At 41.4% G+C, this 20,973-nt stretch overlaps 2 protein-coding genes and 1 long non-coding RNA gene across 3 annotated transcripts; 2 read left to right on the forward strand and 1 right to left on the reverse strand.

The window, feature by feature from the left end:
* Positions 1-1,645: 1,645 nt before the first annotated feature.
* Positions 1,646-12,639, reverse strand: LOC136177132 (uncharacterized). Its single transcript, XR_010664780.1, has 2 exons — positions 12,509-12,639; positions 1,646-3,005 (listed from the first exon to the last, which is right to left on the reverse strand). It is a non-coding gene; the product is annotated as an uncharacterized lncRNA (long non-coding RNA).
* On the forward strand, positions 9,374-13,005 carry LOC109994072 (elongation factor 1-alpha). The gene is made up of 8 exons (XM_020647231.3): positions 9,374-9,531; positions 10,388-10,539; positions 10,960-11,139; positions 11,233-11,529; positions 11,616-11,766; positions 11,848-12,104; positions 12,199-12,433; positions 12,545-13,005. The coding sequence occupies exons 2-8, from the start codon at positions 10,396-10,398 to the stop codon at positions 12,664-12,666; spliced, it is 1,386 nt and encodes a 461-aa protein (XP_020502887.1). The 5' UTR covers positions 9,374-9,531; positions 10,388-10,395; the 3' UTR covers positions 12,667-13,005.
* Positions 13,006-13,164: 159 nt separating this feature from the next.
* LOC109994071 (elongation factor 1-alpha) lies at positions 13,165-20,901 on the forward strand. The gene is made up of 8 exons (XM_020647230.3): positions 13,165-13,313; positions 14,375-14,533; positions 15,504-15,683; positions 15,778-16,074; positions 16,246-16,396; positions 18,783-19,039; positions 19,718-19,952; positions 20,527-20,901. The coding sequence occupies exons 2-8, from the start codon at positions 14,390-14,392 to the stop codon at positions 20,649-20,651; spliced, it is 1,389 nt and encodes a 462-aa protein (XP_020502886.1). The 5' UTR covers positions 13,165-13,313; positions 14,375-14,389; the 3' UTR covers positions 20,652-20,901.
* The last annotated feature ends 72 nt before the right edge of the window (positions 20,902-20,973 follow it).

Raw genomic sequence — 20,973 nt, forward strand, 5'->3', positions numbered from 1 at the left:
AACATTTTTAATTTGCTCTTTATCAAAGTATCAGATGTTGCCTTGCATGAGAAGCCCAATATGTTTTCGTTTAGTATGAACCCAGAATCTTTAATAATCACGTTTTTAGTTCACAACTCAGTTTGATGAATGTTCTAGCTAATATTAAAACAAATTAATGTGACTTTTTAAAACTTTGCCTGAAAGTTCATCCCATTTCGAGTAAAAATAAATGGTCATATGTAGGCTTACAATGTTGTTAAAAACTAATGTGAAGCTGTGAATATGTGTCAAATTGGCTAGAATATAAGCGTTTTAAGTTGTTAATTCATCAGTTACAAATAATAATATAATTTTAGAGGGAAATAATCGATATTAAACTTTAAATACGGGTCAACATTTGCTAACTGGGTGTAACTCTAGTTGCCAGAATGATGTAGAGGCTTGCATCAGATTTTCTCACGAGTGACCCGGATGTTGTCATGACGACAGTGGTGTAACGGGAAATTTCGCTCCCCTTTTCCATGATGTCCCTCCGTTGTCGTTTTGTGCTAATTGTTGTTGTTAACACAAAGGTTTTAGTAACTCAGCGCAAACGTTGCTGTCATTCACCGCCACTCGTAAATATCGTTTGCTTCACAGTGTGGTTGGCTTATTAAATCACCCGTTTTAAAGGCGCATGTCTTTATGGGAATGGTTTTACAACAGCTAGCCAGTGTTAGCATCTTCTTTAGCATAGGAAATATTCAGTAGCTAGCTGTATTTAATGTCACTATTACTTCTGCAAACAATAATAAACCTCCTGTGTTTCATAATTCACTTTAACAGATACTTTGGGAAGCTATACCTTTCTTTATTTATTAAGAATGCATACAAACAACATTCTACATCTTGCAAAATAAATGTTTTAAAAAAGCCATATTAAAAACTGTAAAACATAAAAGGACCAACAAATGAAATAATATAAGTAATTGAATAAATCACTTGTGATTTTCTATAAAACTGTAAAGTTTCCTTGCCTTTTCATTGTTACAACTTTAAGGGATTTTATGTAAGATGGAAACTCGTTACAAAAATACACGTAACTTGGGATTCACCTTCAAGTACGTGGATTTATGTATAATCAGTTTCCAAAAAGCTTCTAAAGTTTTGCTTCTTCGGCTCAATACAATGTTGATAACACTTATCTCCTAATCAGTCTTTATTCACTCTGAGTTTTCAGTTTCATTATTACACTCTTCAGTTCCTTTCACAACTTAGGAGGACGGAAATGAACTGCATTGCTGAGTCGAGCAATTTGCTACAAAAAAAAGTAATTTATTTGTTAATACAGGATTTACAGAGGTTTTACAGATTCTAACTATAAAATAAATCTTGAAAGAGGGATTCAGAGACAGAGAGAGACCCCCTGCCCCCTCCTATAGATTAGTTTGAAGATGCAATCACAGCCAGAGGAGGGTGACTGCAGCCGCTGAAGAAGAAGCCAAGTATCCATCAACCCTGGAGGCAATGATATGCATGTGATAAACACCCCCCCACCCCAGGATGAGAAACAAAAGAATGCAGACTCTACACAGGACACCAAATGTGACTACTTTGTTTGCAAGTGTGAATCGCATGTTTGCAAGTGTGGAGCTGCAGACAACAGGAGACGAGGAACCTGCTCTGTGTTGCAAATGTGCTTTATTAGCATGAAGTGTTTCCCACCTGGGTGCAGATTGTCTTGGCATACAGTGATTTCACGTTTACATTCAGATCAAGTGAAACTTTGCCTCCATCCACATGAATGCGAGAACAGTGGGATTTTTTTTTTTCCTTCTGAATGTTGGCATCAATAAGAATCAGTCAGCTTTTTTATTCTGCTCCCACTCATGCAGGCATAGTGTCATTTGTCTCCAAACTGGCAGACAAAGACGACTCTGAAGTATCACTCTGTACTTAATGCAGCGGATCACACCTCACATATCACCTTCGATATATTTTAACTGCACAACATCAAATACTCTCTGTATGTTTATTATCTGCTGATGACGGTAACCATTCAGAGACTGTTTCAAAGTGCTTCACAAAGACAGAAAATCAAAAAAGACAAAGCATAAAATCCTCAGATTTAAAACAGTAAAAAATACAAACTAAATAAATCAAAGTTAAAAAAACAAGTGAAAATGTTGGCCTTCAGCATGTTGATACAGATGTGTGTCCACTGTTCTTTGATGAGAGCTTCTCAACCTGAATAACCTAAATAACTTTTTTAATAAATAAATAAATAATGCCGACCTGCAAACCCCGATTATGTGTTTCATTAATACCTTTTTTTTCTAGATTTTTTTTTTTGTAGAGATATAGTGGATAGAGCTGGAAATCAGGGAGAGAGGGGGGGCGATATGCAGTAGCCCCAGGTTGGATTTGAACCGGGGGATGCATCCGCTTCGAGGACTACAGCCTCTGTACATGCGGTACAGACATGAACCACTCGGCCACAGGCATTAATACTTTTACCAACGAGTGATTTCTCTTACAAATTTATTGATGTTACAGAGTTAACAGTATCAACTTTTAGTAAGAATATCATGTTATCTAAAAATGGTTCCCAAATCTCCATGTCCCCCCTTATTGAAGGTCTTCCAGTGACCCTCCTATCTGGTTCTCTCCTGATTCTGACCTCATCAGTGAAAAGTTTGATTTCTGTTAGCCTTTTTATCTGGATGCTGTTTTTGTTCAAGTTTTCTGATGTGTTGACCCGTTTATTTAAGCATGTTTATTTTAAGCCCTCACAGGTGAAACTGTGAGCCTTCCCTTGTGTGTCAGTCAGACAAATGGCGAGCTCCTAACTTTGAGGGAACAGATGTTTCTTCATCTCAGTGCTCCCCTGGACAAAGACATGTTGACGAGGAGACACTTTGGTGTGGAAGAACTTGACTCTCCGTCTCACAATCAACCTGGTCCGACATCTTTGGGATGAAGTGGAACTCCTTCTTCAAGACTTCATCGTCCATCATCAGCGGCTGAGCTCAGGGCTGTTGAGCCTGAAAGGGAGAAAATTGTAAAATGTTAATATTTTTATGTAACCACAAAAGGTGCAAAAAGTTCAAGTGTACACTCTGTTATTGGGAGACGTGTCACTCACACACATATAGGCCCTAAATACACACAAGACATCTTAATGGAGAGATGTCAGAGTGAGGAGCGGCTCTTGGTGAGCTGTTGGGGGGTTCGGTGCCTTGCTCAAGGGCACCTTGGCAGTCAGGAAGTGACCTGGCACCTCTCCAGAAACCAGACCAATGACCACACCTTGGTCCATACCCTCAAGTTCTCTGATCAAAGCTAAACACTTCCTCAAAAACATTTAGGTATGTCTGTAAAAACTTTACATCTCTCTGTACTGAAAAAAAAAACAGTTCTTTTTTCTCAGTTAGTTAACATTTTCAGCTCTCTACTGTTGTCATGACTACCAATCATTACCCAATGACTCATCACTGACGCCCTGCGAGGGACCGACTGCCAGCCGGCCTGTTGAATCACACACTCCCTTTAAAAAACACACACACAAATACACACACACACACATATACACACTCACACATTCCCTTCTCCTCTTAGTGGCTGAAATAAGAACACAGCTGTTGTATTTTGTTCAGTCATCATAAGAAGCTCTATAGTCTGCACACACATTCAAACATTTAGAGTTCATGTGTGTGGTTTGAGCCACGGTGACAGGCATCCCGACTCAAATATCTCAACAACTATAACACAATGACATTTTCTGCAGACATTCATGGAGTCAGTCAGTTGAATCCTGCAAACGTTGGTGATATCAAGACTTTTTCCTCTTCTGCCACCATGAGATTGAATTTCACAGTTTTTAAGACAAAGATGTCACCAGTAGTTGGATGGATTGGCGTGCGATGAAGTCCACACACTCACGTCTCTCTCTCTGTCAGCTTTAGTGATCGTCTGACTTCTATTCCAGGTCAAGATTTCATTTTGATCACCAACTGGGAGAATTTTAATGAATGCATGCCAGCAGCCGGACCTATCGTGGTGTATTTGAAATAAATTCTACCTGATAAACGTCGTTGCCGTTGTGAGTGTGGAAGCATGCTGACATTATGTTGTGTTCAAATCAAACTATCCCATCTGGCACTCCACATTAGAGAAGTATACGGAAACCCTCAGCGGACATACATCCAGACAATTTAGTTATTATGTTTTCCACAGAGACAGAGTGAAAAGACCATTTTTCTAAAGATCTCCACTAAATAATCTCAACATAACAGCGCTGATTTTCCCATGATAAGTTAATTTCAGTTATTTTCTGAGATCATGATTTGTTGTTTTCTTGGGAGAACAGGTTAGATGTCAGAAACCGAGGAGAGAGAGAGAGAGAGAAAGAGAGCGGTGAACAACACGCAGGAAAGGAGCCACAGGTCGGATCCAAACCCGGACCCCAGCCTCCCCACAAGGAGCGTGTGAAGGAAACCACTAAAGGGCCTTACAGATAGGACGCGGCGAGCACAGGTGATACGAGATAACTGAGTGGAGCTCTTTAGAAGACAACCTGAAACGACTTGTTATCACAGGACAACGGAGAAAATAAAATGTAAGGACGCCGGTCCGCTCAGGGCTTCTGAAGGGAAGTGTGAAAAATGAAACATTTCTTTTGTCTAAAATATGAACGCTAAAACCGCGAGATGTTATTCATGAGTTAAATGATATGTAATATACTCTAGCTTGGTGTGAAAGACAGAGCTTTAGCACCTCCCCTCCTCTCTCTGAACAGGTCAAGTACTTTGGTGTCTACATGTCACCCTGAACTCTGAGCTCACGTCTGGGTCTCTGCCAAGTATCTCTGCTCCACCCTTTGTTGGCTGAGCAGGACGTCCTGTCACCAGACTTCCCTGTTCACGTCTCTTTCTTTACTGCTTTGTCTCGCTCATCCATAAAGATCTAATTATATTCATATATTTATCTCCCTTTTCCATGTTTGTTTGGTGACAGTGATTCTGATTCCCTCGAGGGAGAATCCTTTATGATGCAGGTGAAGAGGCCTCTCCACATCTTTGTGGCCCTTTTGGAAAGCTGTTACTGTAAAAATGACAGGTTTACCATCTGTGTTTAACCAACCAGTAACCCTGTACAGTATAAAGGCCGAAACGGACGGCAGATAACGTTAATGATTTACAAATAATGTTTATTCCCAGGTAAAATCATTAGATACGCCATGATGGAAACTTTGAAATGGATATGTAGTATAAACATTTTCTACGTTGGGATTTATTTTCAAATAATTCCAAATATTTATTTTAATATCCAAAAGAAACCATTTTAAACCGTATGCAGACAGGTGGCTAGAAGCACAAGTGATGACGATGCAATGCGATACGATACCATGTGATAGGATAGGATACGATATGATACACTTTATTGTCCCCTTGGGGAAATTTGTCTTGGACTCAAAGTGTTACACGCACTCAGCTGAATCCACAGAAGTACAACTAGACCGAGCAGAAAGGAGCAGCACTGGAGTGGATGTCTCAAGCAGAGCAGCGTCACAGGCATGATAAGAAGTAAAAAAATAACACGCTCAAATTCAGATTTTGTCGGTTATTGTCCTTGACTAAAGACATACAAACTGTAGTGTAGCTCAGTGGTTTCAAAATTTGAATGTGGGCTGACCTGTAGCAAAGCAGAGATTAGAGATAAGACTAAAAATAGATTTTCCTTCTTTATTTTGCAATGAGGAATCCCAACCACCAACATAGGAACATAAGGCTGTTTTTACACATGCACTCCTGTAAATGTACAGGAGCCTGCCCCTGAAATGAAGGAGGCAAACCATGATGTGAAGTCGACGACACACCAAGACGTCAGTCGAGCAACAAAGTCTGTGGATATAATGATGACAGTTTATGCCTTTTTAGAAGAATGTACTGGCAGGAAGAAAACATATGAAGCAGTTTCCCCAACATGCAGTACAACACAACTACAATAAGTAAGGTCTTTTACCTGCTTTTTGTAACTTAACAATGAGTAAGGTCTTTTTACCTGCTCTTCTGTAATGTTAACAGACAAAGAGTAAGGTATTTTACCTGCTTTTTGTAAAGTGTCTCGAGATAACACTTGTTATGAGTTGACGCTATACAAATAAAAATTGATCGATTGATTGAACACCAGTCGTAGGATATGAACGTCTTCACTCCCTCCCACATGCTCTGAATTTTTTTTCCTGAATATGCCGTACTGCATTCAAGTTCAACACAACTTCCAAAAATTCTTTTACCATGGCGCAGGAAGGGAAATTTTTCCGGATAAAGTTTGAGTGAAAAATTCAGCTGTCTGTGTTCACACTAGTAGCTCACCAAAAATAACGTCAAAAAGAGGTTTGAATATGGAAAGATTTCCCTCTGAATGTTCCCTGTTTATTGTCTTTTGAAGAGAGGCGCATTGACATTATAATCATTTGACAAATTCCCAATGACGACAAAAGAGAGTTGTTGTATTGGAGGAACCTGACCCTCTCTCTCTCTATGAAGAGCCAATCTTCTCTAAAGGTTGAACCTCTTAGATGTAGAATTATCAGATTTTTTTTGACGTTGTTGTGACTTCTCAGGAAGCAGAAGCGGCATCAACAGTTGGACTTTTTTTTAAATCTAGTATCGGTGGTGGTTGATGTCACTTATTCACAAGGACACCGAGTCAGAAACTCCCAGATGAAGACAATAACAACCAAAAATGCTCCAAGAGAAGAATGATATAATGTGACACATTTGTTGACCAGAGCTTTTAGCCAGGTCACAGGAGTGCCACATACCGTATACTCTTTAAACCGGCACCGACCACATTTTTAAGCCTCTGGATATGAATGGCAGCCGTTCAACACTGTGGCAACAATTGAAGTCAGGGCTTAATGCTTTTCAATGTTCGTTGAGACCCGTGGCTGATTCAGGGCGTTGTTCAACAGGTCATTTGTGTGTACTTAAAACAGTTAAGAGAATACTGGAAGTAGCAGAGTGACAATAACTGAGGTACCTTTTAATACATGCACTCTCTTTCTACGCTTTTTTAAATCACATGAATTTGTTTTTCTTTGACTCCAGCCGGAAACAACCGTTCTGACGCTCACATTTTACGACTATCTGCAAGTTGCCGCTCTATTCTTACCCCTCGGACGTGTTATCTCTTCCCTCCTGTCTTCACGTCTCCCCCAGCCCGACTCTCGTCCTCCCCTCCCTCGCTCGCTCACACTTCTCTCCCTTCCCCTCATGGTCGCTCTGCTTTCCGCTGAGTGAAAGCAGCAGCTGCCAAGTCCAAGCGGCTGTTACCTGAACTGTGGGGAAAGCCGGGCCAGTAGTTAGTGTGTGTATGGAATATGCTCGTGTGAAAGAGAGTAGCAGAGAATGCCAGCTGCACCCAAACTGGGAAAAATGCCAAAGTGATGGTGGAGGAAGAGGCCGAATCTGACCTCCTGAACTCCAGGTAGCATCCCAGTTACCAAACAGGCCTTTGCGTTTCTTTAAAACAACATTTTTTTTTACTTTATGCATTTTTGTCAAAACTACAGCTCATCTGATCTATTTTTTTTTTTAATCTATTTTTTAGTACATTCTTAATTTTTCTTTTTTTTAATTTAAATTGCACTGTGTTCACTTTTTGTTTGCAATCTTTGCTCTTTGCTGCTGTAACAATGTAAATTTCCCCGTTTTGGGATAAATAAAGGATTATCTTATCTTAAAATGAACCAGGTTACCCGGAGAGACATTAACATTAAATTCAATCAAACATGCATGCATCTGTTCTAAATGTAAACGAGTGGCAGATAAGGTGTCTCGGAAAACGGCATGAGTTCATCTTTTCAGGCTCTGTTTGAATGTAAATCTCGTTGGGATTTAAGTTAATCTTGTCAGGCTGATGAGTCGTCTCAGTGTTACCAGTGGGTGGGTGACAGAGGGAGGCAGGGCGGGGGTCAAGCAAAGTGGTGGGCTTGTTAGTGGGTAATAGGTGATAACACAGACGTTAAAATAGCTCATATATTATTTTATCAAATGATTGTTGAAAAGTGACTTGAACACATTTGTTGACCATCTTATAACAAAATCAGTGAATAATTATGAGGTATTGAAAATCTACAATCCGCTAAATTTTAAGAACGATAACAAGAGCGCTTCTGGTATCCCCTAAACCACTGTTTCTCATGTAAGGGAATACTTAAGACCAAAAAAAAACACATTAATAGAAATGATCCAGGTTCAGAATAATCATAATAGTTACTCTCTTTGTCTTGGTGTGTCACAACACCCTGAACAAGGAGCGAGCCGATACGCGTTGGTGTATTTTACACGTTTCTAGCCCTACAGATTAGAGGTATTTTATATTTATCAAACCATCCTGAGACATAGTTTTGGATCATTTATAACAATGTTTTTTGGAATTAAGTTTCCACCATTTTTGTTTCTGAGTGTAAACATCGGCCTCAGTATTGGCTCTTACTTTCAAAATCGGTTTATTATTCTGTACGGTAATTAAATGTGTTTGACCTATATGTTATGTGTCCTTGCAATTGTTTTTCCTATCTTAAAAGTAAAAAATTCCTCTTTGAAACCTTGTACAAATAAAAAATATAATAAGGTGTAGATACATTTTTTCAAATATCATTTCAATAAATGTATTGCCTATTCAATCTTGTTCAAGTTTATTGATTTTAATCTTTTCTGTCAGGTTAAAAAAATATTTTTCTTCAAATCAGGAAGTCGTGAACAACTTCCAGTGCAACCGGCACGGATCACATAAGGTCACGAAGTTGTGAAATAGTTTGTAAGAAATAACTCAACTAATAACTAAAGTTATTTCATGATGCACTGCTGGAGCAGGAAACATGAAATAATGAAATAAATAATGTGTTTTTACAAGAATTAACATTTTAAATAATTATTAAAAATGTTCATTCATTCTATGTAAAAACACATCTATTTATTCCACTATTTATTTAATTATTTATGTATTTCATAAATTAGTTCTTTATTTATATATTACCAATTTTAAATAATTAATGACACATCTAAATAATTATTTAATAACACATTAATTATTAATAATAAATTAATAACATAAATTATATATTTATTTATATATTTGTTGATTTATTTCCAATATTAAATAATTGAATACACATTTAATAATTTAATTAATGACATATTTACATATTTAATTTTGGCACTTTTAGTCCTCCATACAACAGACTCCTGTAATTTTTTTTTTTTTTTTTTACATTTTTTGTATCCCTGTCACCATCGTGGTGTTTCTGTTATCGATAGTTACAACAAATAAAACACACTCGTGGTGAGAACATCATGCATGTTTCAGGCGGTTCATCCGGCAGCGTGCTGACGTTTTTTGCAGGAATGCGTGTGATTTGCGGGGTCTGCACCGGGGAGGGTGACGGGAAGTGAGGCCGCCTCCCATTCGGTATAAAACCTCCCAGTCCGCCCCGAATCTCCCTCTTTCTGTTACCTGGCTAGGGGCAGCAGCTTTGGCCGTGAATACCCAGAAACACCGGTGAGTTCCAGCTCTGATTCATTAATTAGCTCTAAAGTAGGACACGGGCCTTCGACTTGTTTAGAAGATAACAAACCTGACCTAGAAGTTTGTAATTTAAATATTTAAATTTTTTATCGTTTTACATGTGGAAACTTTGCCTTGTAGGTTATGTAACTTAACACAAACCTGTAGATTTATTACGGATTTTCTCTTTTTTTTTTTTTTTTGCGTGACTGTTTGTTGTTGGAGATGTGTTATGTATATTATGCGTTAAATAAGAAGTAGTGTTGAACTTTTCTTAGACAAAAGAGATGACATGGGTGTAGAGAATGTGTGTGTGTGTGTGTGTGGGGGGAAAGGAACAAAGAGGAGGAGGGGGGCTAGGGAAGCATTGGCACGAAGATGGTCCGATGGCATTTCTTACTCTCTTGGCCCTCCGTGAAACAACTGCCCGCCTTGCCCGCTGACAAGTGTTTGGTGACGGGACGAAATAGCCGTGGATTATTTGGCAGACTTATTGTAACTTTATTACGACGTGGCCCATGGAGTAACACGTGTCTCGCCTTGGCCTGTGGCCCGAGTGAGGCCTACCTGCCTCCGCCTGTTTCTGCTTTATAAACAAAACTGAGCGGAAATGCGGGTTTATATAAAAGCTGAAAGTGTTGAAAATGTTATTAAAATGAGGATTAAGTAAGAAAACGATGACATTTTTCTATGAAACACGGTGTGAATAGTGTGTAAAGGAAGCCGGGTGTGAGGTGTCACGGCTCACTTTTTTTTTTTTTTGTCTCGTTTAGCTGATGACGTGTACGTGGGAGGTTTACGCGGTAACGTCATAACCGTTAACTAACCGTTTACTTTCTTTTTTTGACAGAAACTAAAATGGGAAAGGAAAAGGTCCACATCAACATCGTGGTCATTGGCCATGTCGACTCCGGCAAGTCCACCTCCACCGGACATTTGATCTACAAATGCGGTGGAATCGACAAGAGAACCATCGAGAAGTTCGAGAAGGAAGCCGCCGAGGTAAAAGCAGTTTTAATATGTATTTAATTTTTGGGGTTTATCCTTCTTGAAACTGTTAAGATTCAAGATGGCGGCGCCTGCATGCCTCCCTCACAAGCCCTGCACGAATGTAGCAGTCGGGAGCGCGCACGCTGGGCGGGGCTTACAGCGCGACGTCACTGGTGGTGACTGAGCAGTTATTAAGAGCAGAGTCCTATGGCTGTGGTTCAAAGGCAATGTGTGGAAATGCATACATAATGTGACATTTATAATAAATGCATAAATATGCACATTGAATTATAAAAGACCAAGAAATGAGTTTCAGCAACTTAATATTAAAAATGAAGTCTAAAAAGAGCATTATTGAGTAATGCATCAGCTGCGTTTTAACATCTTTTGTTGCTTTTGAATGGGAAAAATTGACTGATTATTTCTCTGCAGATGGGCAAGGGCTCCTTCAAGTACGCCTGGGTGCTGGACAAACTGAAGGCAGAGCGTGAGCGTGGTATCACCATCGACATCGCTCTGTGGAAGTTCGAGACCGGCAGGTACTACGTGACCATCATTGATGCCCCTGGACACAGGGACTTCATCAAGAACATGATCACCGGTACATCTCAGGTAAATTCAGCAGCGTCATGCAATTACAGAATTTAATTGTCTCCATGTATTTTGATTTACATCTAAATATTTTTGTTTTGTTCCCCTGTTCAGGCTGACTGCGCTGTGCTGATCGTTGCTGCCGGTGTCGGTGAGTTTGAGGCCGGTATCTCCAAGAACGGTCAGACCCGTGAGCATGCCCTGCTGGCCTTCACCCTCGGTGTGAAGCAGCTCATCGTTGGAGTCAACAAGATGGACTCCACAGAGCCCCCTTACAGCCAGGCCCGTTTCGAGGAAATCACTAAGGAAGTGAGCACCTACATCAAGAAGATCGGTTACAACCCCGCCACTGTCGCCTTCGTCCCCATCTCTGGATGGCACGGAGACAACATGCTGGAGACCAGTGAGAAGGTGAGGCTATTTGACAAACTCCAGAAATGGACCAAGTTGATTTGACATGGACCAGTTTCTAATCACATTTTTGAATGTACTTGTAGATGAGCTGGTTCAAGGGATGGAAGGTTGAGCGCAAAGAAGGTAATGGCAGCGGAACCACCCTGCTGGAGGCTCTTGATGCCATCCTGCCACCCTCCCGCCCCACAGACAAGGCCCTCCGTCTGCCCCTGCAGGACGTCTACAAAATTGGCGGTAAGGATTGAAAAGACAGGAGTATTAATAACACAAGTTCATCGCTGCTGTTCAGTACTCAACCACTGTATTCCCCTTCAGGTATTGGAACAGTACCCGTCGGTCGTGTTGAGACTGGTCTGCTGAAGCCCGGTATGGTCGTCACCTTCGCTCCCCCCATGCTGACAACTGAGGTTAAGTCTGTTGAGATGCACCACGAGTCTCTGCCCGAGGCTGTGCCCGGTGACAACGTCGGCTTCAACATCAAGAACGTGTCCGTCAAGGAAATCCGTCGTGGATACGTAGCTGGCGACAGCAAGAACGACCCACCCAAGGGGGCTGCTAACTTCAATGCCCAGGTTTGTATTCGAGAACTGCGCGCTATAGTGTGAATACAAAATGTTGTAGTAGTTTGATAAGAAGCATGAGATTTAACACTTTCTTCTCCTACAGGTCATCATCCTGAACCACCCTGGACAGATCAATGCTGGGTACGCACCTGTGCTGGATTGCCACACCGCTCACATTGCCTGCAAGTTCGTCGAGCTCATCGAGAAGATCGATCGTCGTTCTGGCAAGAAGCTTGAGGACAACCCCAAGTTCGTCAAGTCTGGAGATGCCGCCATCGTCAAAATGACCCCACAGAAGCCCATGGTTGTGGAGCCCTTCTCCAGCTACCCTCCCCTCGGTATGTTATTCACCCTAAATGCTTAATTTTGATGCCTTAAACATTTCTTATAAATATTTGTGCGAGTACACTTACTTGTTGATACTGACTGCTCACCTCTTGTGTTCCCAGGTCGTTTCGCTGTGCGTGACATGAGGCAGACGGTTGCTGTCGGTGTCATCAAGGCAGTTGATACCAAGGATGTGAGCGGAAAGACCACCAAGGCTGCAGAGAAGGCCCAGAAGAAGAAATGAATGATCGTGCAGGACATCCAGCAACGCGATGTGTGCCGGCAGCAGCGGGCCACACCTACCCCTCTCTATTACCCCCACCCTGGATCATCTTCTCTGAGGCAGAGTTCCCTCCTCAAGGACTGGCTTATGCTGATTAAAACTCATCGCAAAAGTTTTCGCAGGAAAAAAGAACTTTGTGGCATTGTCAACTTCACGAATCGGATGACAGTGCTTCTTCTCAGTTCAGTTTAAGTTGGAAATGGTTTAGAACTGTATCTTAATGTTTAAAATGCCACAAAATTTAATTGGAAAGAAAGCTGCTGGTAACTAATAAAATAAATGTCTTCGAAAAAATTGTAATTGGCTTGTCTTTGTCCTTCACTGCTGCGGTTGGTATTGTTTTGACTGTCATAGGCGAGCCTGTGTCTCTGTTGCAGCTGTTTTTGACCATGCTATCTGTGTCCAGTGATGCACTTGCCATCCAATCGCCTCGATAGGAGTTATGCTTTCCCAGCCAATAGCACCCCTTAGTTTAGTCTGACAGCAACAAGAGAACATGCACAGCCCTCCCTCTCCTTGGTTCGGTATAAAAAGTCTGAACGGAACACATTCTGTCCTTTTTTCTCTCTCCGCTCTTTATCAGGGGACGTCTTCATTGCAGGACACAGGTTAGTTTAATGTCATCTCCTTATTAAAAGAAAAGGGTTAGCTTTCTAAAAAAAATGCATGTTTAAATATGAGCTGAGCAGGTGCGTAGAGCAAAAAAACAATCAAACTATTCAGTAAAATCAGCATGACTGAGACCAGACTAAGCCAGATGTTGTTGAGCTATCTTTACATGTTTTGGTTAGGCTAAAAAATAAAGGTAAACATGCTATCTCACCTTATGCTTTTCATATCCGAGAAGAATACAGCATGTGACTCAGCTTTGTCCTTGAGGCTCAAAACACCAGTATGTCTTAAAAAAACTAAAAAATCCAGGAGGAAGCAATAATATGAAATAGAGCAATGTGTAGAGTTTTCTGCCAGTCATTATAGTCCTTTCTTTTTGCTGTCGTGAACGCGCATCATTCCTCCCTACTGCTGGCTGTCGTGTGCGCGCATCTGCATCAGTCAGTAACAACATGGCGGCTCTGCGCCGTCGGGGCGGCGCAACATGGAGGCCGTTAACCGGCAACGAGCACATGGCGCCTGACTCACCCCGGCCCCCCCCCCCCCCCTTCCCCCTCTACACTCATAACGACACTAGAATAGGAAGCGACCATTTCCTAACTCTTTATGTCACTTAAAATAGTCGATGAAATTCCATAGACTCGATGTTGATTTACACCACAGCCTGTTTTTAACACCACTCGTCAGTTGACTCAGCTAACGTCTTGTGCCGCAGTTATGACAGGGTGGAGATATATCACGGGGCAGATTTAATGTCAACTTAATTATGATAAATTCGCGTCACTGGCCATCCCTCTTCAACATGTTAAGTGTCTTTTGTGACGTAAATTATGTACAAATTAACAGAATCGTCGTCGCCCCCCCCCCCCGGTGTTTACATTAAGATCAAACGACCAGTAAATGAGCTGATTGTAGTCATGGCAACATTATTTTTTCACTAAAGCCATGGCAACACGGCTGTCTCCACCATTCAACGAAAGGGGAATTAAAAACATATGTGATATTTGATTTGTACTGAGTCACGTAACTCCTTCCCGTGTTCTTTTTGCTGACCCAGTAAATCAAAAAAAAAATGGGAAAGGAAAAGGTCCACATCAACATTGTGGTCATTGGCCATGTCGACTCCGGCAAGTCCACCACCACCGGACACCTGATTTACAAGTGCGGAGGAATCGACAAGAGAACCATCGAGAAGTTCGAGAAAGAGGCAGCCGAGGTTTGTTGTTGTGAGAAGCATGAATTCAATAAAGTGAATCACGACACATTGGGCTGCATACGGCATATGCGCTCATGAATGCAGAGGCAGTGCGTCCTCTGGTTCATGAATGTGTGCGTGTGCGTGTGCGTGTGTGTGTGTGTGTGTGTGTGGGGGGGGGCGGGTGTGGTGGATGCAACTGCCCTCAGACATTACTTGGTTAAAACTGCCACCTGCTGTAGGAAAAGGTGTACTGTCTGACTCACTAATGTGTTTATATAGCCTGTCAGGGGGTGGGCAACTGGCGGCCCCCCCCCATCAACCCTCAACGTGGCCCTCAGGTCGATTAATTGGAAACATGACGAAAACATGACAAAAATCTGCATTGAAATCATTAAAAACCAGAAATATGTGCATAATAATATTTGATCAGTGGTATATGTTGAGTTAAATTTGAGACATGATTGACTGTAATCGTTTTTTTGTATGCTACAATTTGGCCCCCTGGCAGTGAGAATTAAATGAATGTGGCCCTTGCTGTGACCAAAGTTGCCCTGGCCTACATGCATACACTTTTGAAGAGTTATAATTACACAGATACTACACAAGGGGTCAATCTTTCAAAAGATAATCTGCAGGAAGTATGATTGCTTAAGGAAGTCTTATTACACCAATTATGGTTTACAAGTTTAGCTTTGCTGCGACTGTAAATGAGCAACCTCATAAATATGCATGCGTATACTTCATGCAATGTCATGTATTCTTTTCGTGTAGTACTTGAAGGTTATTTGTGAAGATTTGGTTGGCAGAATACAGTGTTCAGGTTGAATCAGGTATTCCCAACGTATCTATCAAATATTAGAGGTGTTTTGGAGAGCTATATCAGGTGATACTGTAAAGGGAAATTTTGCCTCTTGCCTATAATAAGCTTTTTTTCAAATATACTGTATGGTAAATTCAATCTTTTCTGTGTTTTCTTAACCTTCAATAGATGGGAAAAGGCTCTTTCAAGTACGCCTGGGTGCTGGACAAACTGAAGGCCGAGCGTGAGCGTGGTATCACCATCGACATCGCTCTGTGGAAGTTCGAGACCAGCAGGTACTACGTGACCATCATTGATGCCCCTGGACACAGGGACTTCATCAAGAACATGATCACCGGTACATCTCAGGTGAAGATGCACTTTTAACATGCCTCCTATAGATTTATGACTTATAATTCATCTATTAAAAGCACGTACATGATCTATGAAATACTCTGTTCAGGCTGACTGCGCTGTGCTGATCGTTGCTGCCGGTGTCGGTGAGTTTGAGGCCGGTATCTCCAAGAACGGTCAGACCCGTGAGCATGCCCTGCTGGCTTACACTCTGGGTGTGAAGCAGCTCATCGTTGGAGTCAACAAGATGGACTCCACAGAGCCCCCTTACAGCCAGAAGCGTTTCGAGGAAATCACTAAGGAAGTGAGCACCTACATCAAGAAGATCGGTTACAACCCCGGCACTGTCGCCTTCGTCCCCATCTCTGGATGGCACGGAGACAACATGCTGGAGGCCAGTGAGAAGGTGGGAGACTTTCTACATACCAACTTCAAGTTATAAATGTTCTACTTTTTTCTTTGACAATTTGACTGTTTACTCTTTGCATTCCCACATCAGATACTTCACTAGGACTTATACTTTTAACTTTCTCTCACTCTGTTACTCGTCTTCTCCTCTCTCTCTCCCTGTCACCAGATGAGCTGGTTCAAAGGTTGGAAGATTGAGCGCAAAGAAGGTGGAGCAAATGGCGTCACACTGCTTGAGGCTCTGGACTCCATTTTGCCTCCGAGCCGCCCCACCGATAAGCCTCTGCGTCTTCCCCTGCAGGACGTGTACAAGATTGGCGGTAAGGAGTGTCGGGTTATTTCACCTCGTCAGACCTCATTGGAAGTAAAGGACCCTACATACAACCTATGAAACTGCATCACTAGTCCCCTAAATGTTCAATATACGGTATAACTGTATTTCATTTGATTCGTTCTGCACATTGCAATACGCACAACATTCACAGAAAACAATTCACAATTTTATCATCATCTTTGTTTGTAAAGGAGCACGCCCCTCACTCAAAGAAAAAAACGAGATATCTGGATGGTCTGTCCAATTACAAGCATTCGGCCACCAATACCACAGCTACATAAAAAAGTTTTTGACTTCACTGCCACATAAATAAAGAGGAAAGAACACAAAAAACACACTAGCTTCAAATTCATGTAACTCCTTGTTCATTTTCTTAAAGTGAAACATCTTTCTTTAAAGAAGTCCACAGTTTGATTCCAACAGCAGAAATACACCTCTGTCTTCAAGTTGTCCTTGCAAACTAATACTGAAAATAAAATATGTTCTTCATCTTCAAAACTAAAAACAAACAAATTTTGAGGATTTTCTGGGAAAACTTTATGCTGCTATTCACTCTGAACAGAACTACGAGTGTCTGTGATTCAACTAAATCTTTACATTTCAATAATCCTGCCTGTTGGTGTGCTCTCTGTAGTCCTCTTCATGAATAATTCTTACCGCTCTTTTTCTGTAAGCTAAAGAATGGTTTCATGTTTGTAACGTTCGTGTTACTCCACACTTCAGCCATTACAAACTAATCTCAACATCACCTGAAGAACTTTCCAGACATGCATCACTGCATACTCAAAGAAATAAAAAGTTTTAAAAAACTGGTCTTAAATGCTATCAAACGCAGACAGACCTTGAAACGTTTCTCTATATCACTTCAAACACCTTGAAGCACAGCACAAGTCAAATTAAATGTTTCACAATGAATTTAAAGTCACAAGGTGAATAAAAATGTTAAATGCACAAAGAAGAGCTGACCAGTTAGTTATTTGTTTTTTAGATAAAGTTCCCCAGAGATAACTTTCTGCATATTTTCTCCTCTCTCAGTGCGAGTACAAGACGTGTACAGCTACCATTATAAACCAACCAGCTCTCCTTTAATTATTTATGAGTATCCAATCAAATGCCTTACAAAGAATATATCAGCAAAGACAAATCAAATCGCCCCAACTTAACTTCTTGGTCTCATCTGAGCTTGTGCTCTGCAGTATATAATATAAATATATAAGGCAAGAAGTAATCGGCAGCCGTTGCCACCATTCCCAAAATACAGCTGTCAAATGTCCTGCCAGCACTGACGCTTTGTTTCTGCTTTGATAAGTCAAAAAAAAAAAAGACATGAGGAATGTCTTGCACAGTCAGAAAAAGCTATCAAGCCACTGGAATGACATAAAGACGTTTCCTTTAACAGACAGATGAAACCTGCAAAGTCAGGTTCTCTGAGAAATAGTTAATTTAAAGGTTTCTGATCGGCCCTTTCGTCTCTCGAGTCAAACTGCAGGATATAGTGAAATATCAAGACCGAAGAAGGAGACACAAAGTCGAGTAGCTCACCTTAATATCTGTTGCAGAAACAGCCCCAGCAGCTACAAGTGAAAAGGGAGGCTTTTTGTGTTAGTCAAACTGTGGACTCAGCCCTGAAAGTCTCAAACAGGAACAGTAAATGTGGGAGTTGTCAACGGTGGATCAGCAGGTTATTACAAGCCAATTAAACCCTTTTCACACATACGGAAATCTCCTGAAAAACTCCTGAGATTTGGCTACCTGTAAGTTCTTTAGGCTATGTGTAAACGCAAACAGCTGCATTTTTATGCCAAAAATGACAAAAACTCCTGTGGACTCCAAACAATGTGCACATTCAGATTGACAAAAAGAGATAAAGATCTAAAAGTGACTGCCGTTTGAGTTCTTCAACAACTCGCTAAATGAGAAAGCGGCTCCAGGTCATAACATCCACTCTTTCAATATTGATTCTAGCCAAGAGTTATTTCATTTGATGGTATACAAATTTTCCCATATTCTGAGGATCACTTCGGTTGCTGTGACAACTCAACTCAGCTCAGCTTTATTGTTATAGCTCCTTTAATACATTAAAACATGCAAGCCAAAGGAACAGACAGAAAAAAGCAGAATCTGTTATAAAAGCCCAAAAATAAATCTTTGGGAAGAAATTCATGGCACTAATAAAATTGTGAAGAGATTAAAAAAACAACAACCCCTAAATCTACTAGGAGTATTCCTCGAAGTAGCAACTCTTGTGCCCATAAATTCTTCTTCGTTTTAAAACTAAGACTCTCATTAAAACTACTCTAATTTGGGCACCAATAATGTTGAAGTTGAGAATGTACAAACATGTTGCCTCCTGCTCCCTCTCCCGCCCTCAGGTATCGGGACTGTCCCCGTCGGCCGTGTTGAGACGGGTATCCTGAAGCCCGGTATGGTCGTCACCTTCGCTCCCCCTAATCTGACCACTGAGGTGAAGTCTGTGGAGATGCACCACGAGTCTCTGCCCGAGGCTCTGCCCGGCGACAACGTCGGCTTCAACATCAAGAACGTGTCCGTCAAGGAAATCCGCCGCGGAAACGTAGCCGGCGACAGCAAGAACGACCCACCCATGGCTGCTGATAACTTCAGCGCCCAGGTGAGACTCATCGAAAGAGTGAGACGATAAACACAGAACCAAACAATACACAGGTATTAGTGATTAAACATATGGTAAATTCCAACCAAGTCAGTATTTGTATCCATAAACAACTCTGCTATTTCAGATTAAGTATGAGTTTTCATTCTTGAAACTGGAAACAGAAATTAAACTCGATATTAAATATTTATGATTCAAGCATGCTCCACGTGCTGAACATGGGGTCACCCCTCTGTACCATCCTCGGAGGTAGTAACAAAGAAGAGGCGGTTTCAGTTGAACCAGCTGGGGAGCGCAGCGGTGTCTGTGCGCGCAGGCCTGACTGTGTGTATGTGGAGCTCCTGCTGTACCATGCTTCCAAACCACCCACATGCAATATATGGGTCACCAATATTACACCCTTGTGGAATCAATATAATTGTACAAAGACGGGATGACCATTGAGCTTTGTTACGGCTCTTAACGATGCAAAAAAAAGCAGTCTGAGAAGGGCGACTCAGTTTTCATCCCGCAATAAGAACTACCCAATGAATAAAAACGGTTGTAAAATGTTGTGTTTAAATTTGTTTAAAATGTTGACAATTCAAATACAATATACCTCAATCTTCTGTTCTTTGAGATAACTCGGTTCTATCAAGCACCACCCGCTCCACAAGTTTAACCTTCCTCCCTCCGCAGGTCATCATCCTCAACCATCCTGGCCAGATCTCCCAGGGTTACGCTCCCGTGCTCGACTGCCACACCGCTCACATTGCCTGCAAGTTCAGCGAGCTCAAGGAGAAGATCGACCGTCGTTCTGGCAAGAAGCTTGAGGACAACCCCAAGGCCCTGAAATCTGGAGACGCCGCCATCATCACCATGGTGCCTGGAAAACCCATGTGTGTCGAGAGCTTCTCCCAGTATCCCCCACTGGGTGAGTAGCATGTACACAGTTAGGCGTCTGTGTATGTCTGTGATTAGGAATATATGGCTATTCAAAGCCTATGTCTGGTCGTTTTTCTATACTGCTGGAATTCTTCGATTATTAACGCTCCAAATTTGCTGTCAAATTTCATGAAGCGTAAAAATGACACACTGGACTGATCATATTTCCATGAGGAGTGGGTGGAGACCAAAACATGAGTGAATATGTGTTCTGATGTGATCACTACAGAAGTAATAATTTTATATATTTTTGTGTTGTTTTTTACATGACTCACATAGTGAAGTATGCACCCTTAATGATTTAATGGTGTATCATTAACTTGGTGGAAGTTTGGTAAAAGAAATCTAGACACATACAGATGAACAATCAAATAACAAAAACACATTCCAAATTGGAAATTTAAAGCATAAAATAAATAAAATAGTGCCACTCGGATGTCAAGCTTTCTTTGATTTTTCCTTTTGCGTATGGTACGCCTATTGATTCAATTTAAAGAATTGATATTCAATATATAATGTTCATGTTAAACTGACTCTCTCTGCTGGTGCATCTCTTCCTCCAGGTCGCTTTGCCGTGCGTGACATGAGGCAGACAGTGGCCGTCGGTGTCATCAAGTCGGTGGACAAGAAGCTCGCCTCTGGTGGAAAGGTCACCAAGTCTGCACAGAAGGCCGAAAAGAAGAAATGAATTGTCATGGAGGACGTCCACCATGAAGTCGCGTCTCAGCAGCAGCGGGTTCCCCCATCCCCTCCTCTCCCCCGCCACCCAGCGCCATCTTCTCTGAAGCAGAGCTCTCTACTCAAGGACTGGCTTATGCTGATTAAAACCCATCGGAAGAGTTTCCGCAGGAAAGGAAGGCCTGTACTTTGTAGGGGAAACTATGATCATAATTAACTTAAAACCAAAACAATAAAAATCTTAAACATTGCCAAATAAAGCCGACTTCTTTGTGTTTTATTACGTAACAAGAACTCATTGCTCTTAAACATATTAGAGCACATTGTGGAAA

This window comes from Labrus bergylta, chromosome 19, assembly GCF_963930695.1.
Source record: "Labrus bergylta chromosome 19, fLabBer1.1, whole genome shotgun sequence".
NCBI lineage: Eukaryota > Metazoa > Chordata > Actinopteri > Labriformes > Labridae > Labrus > Labrus bergylta.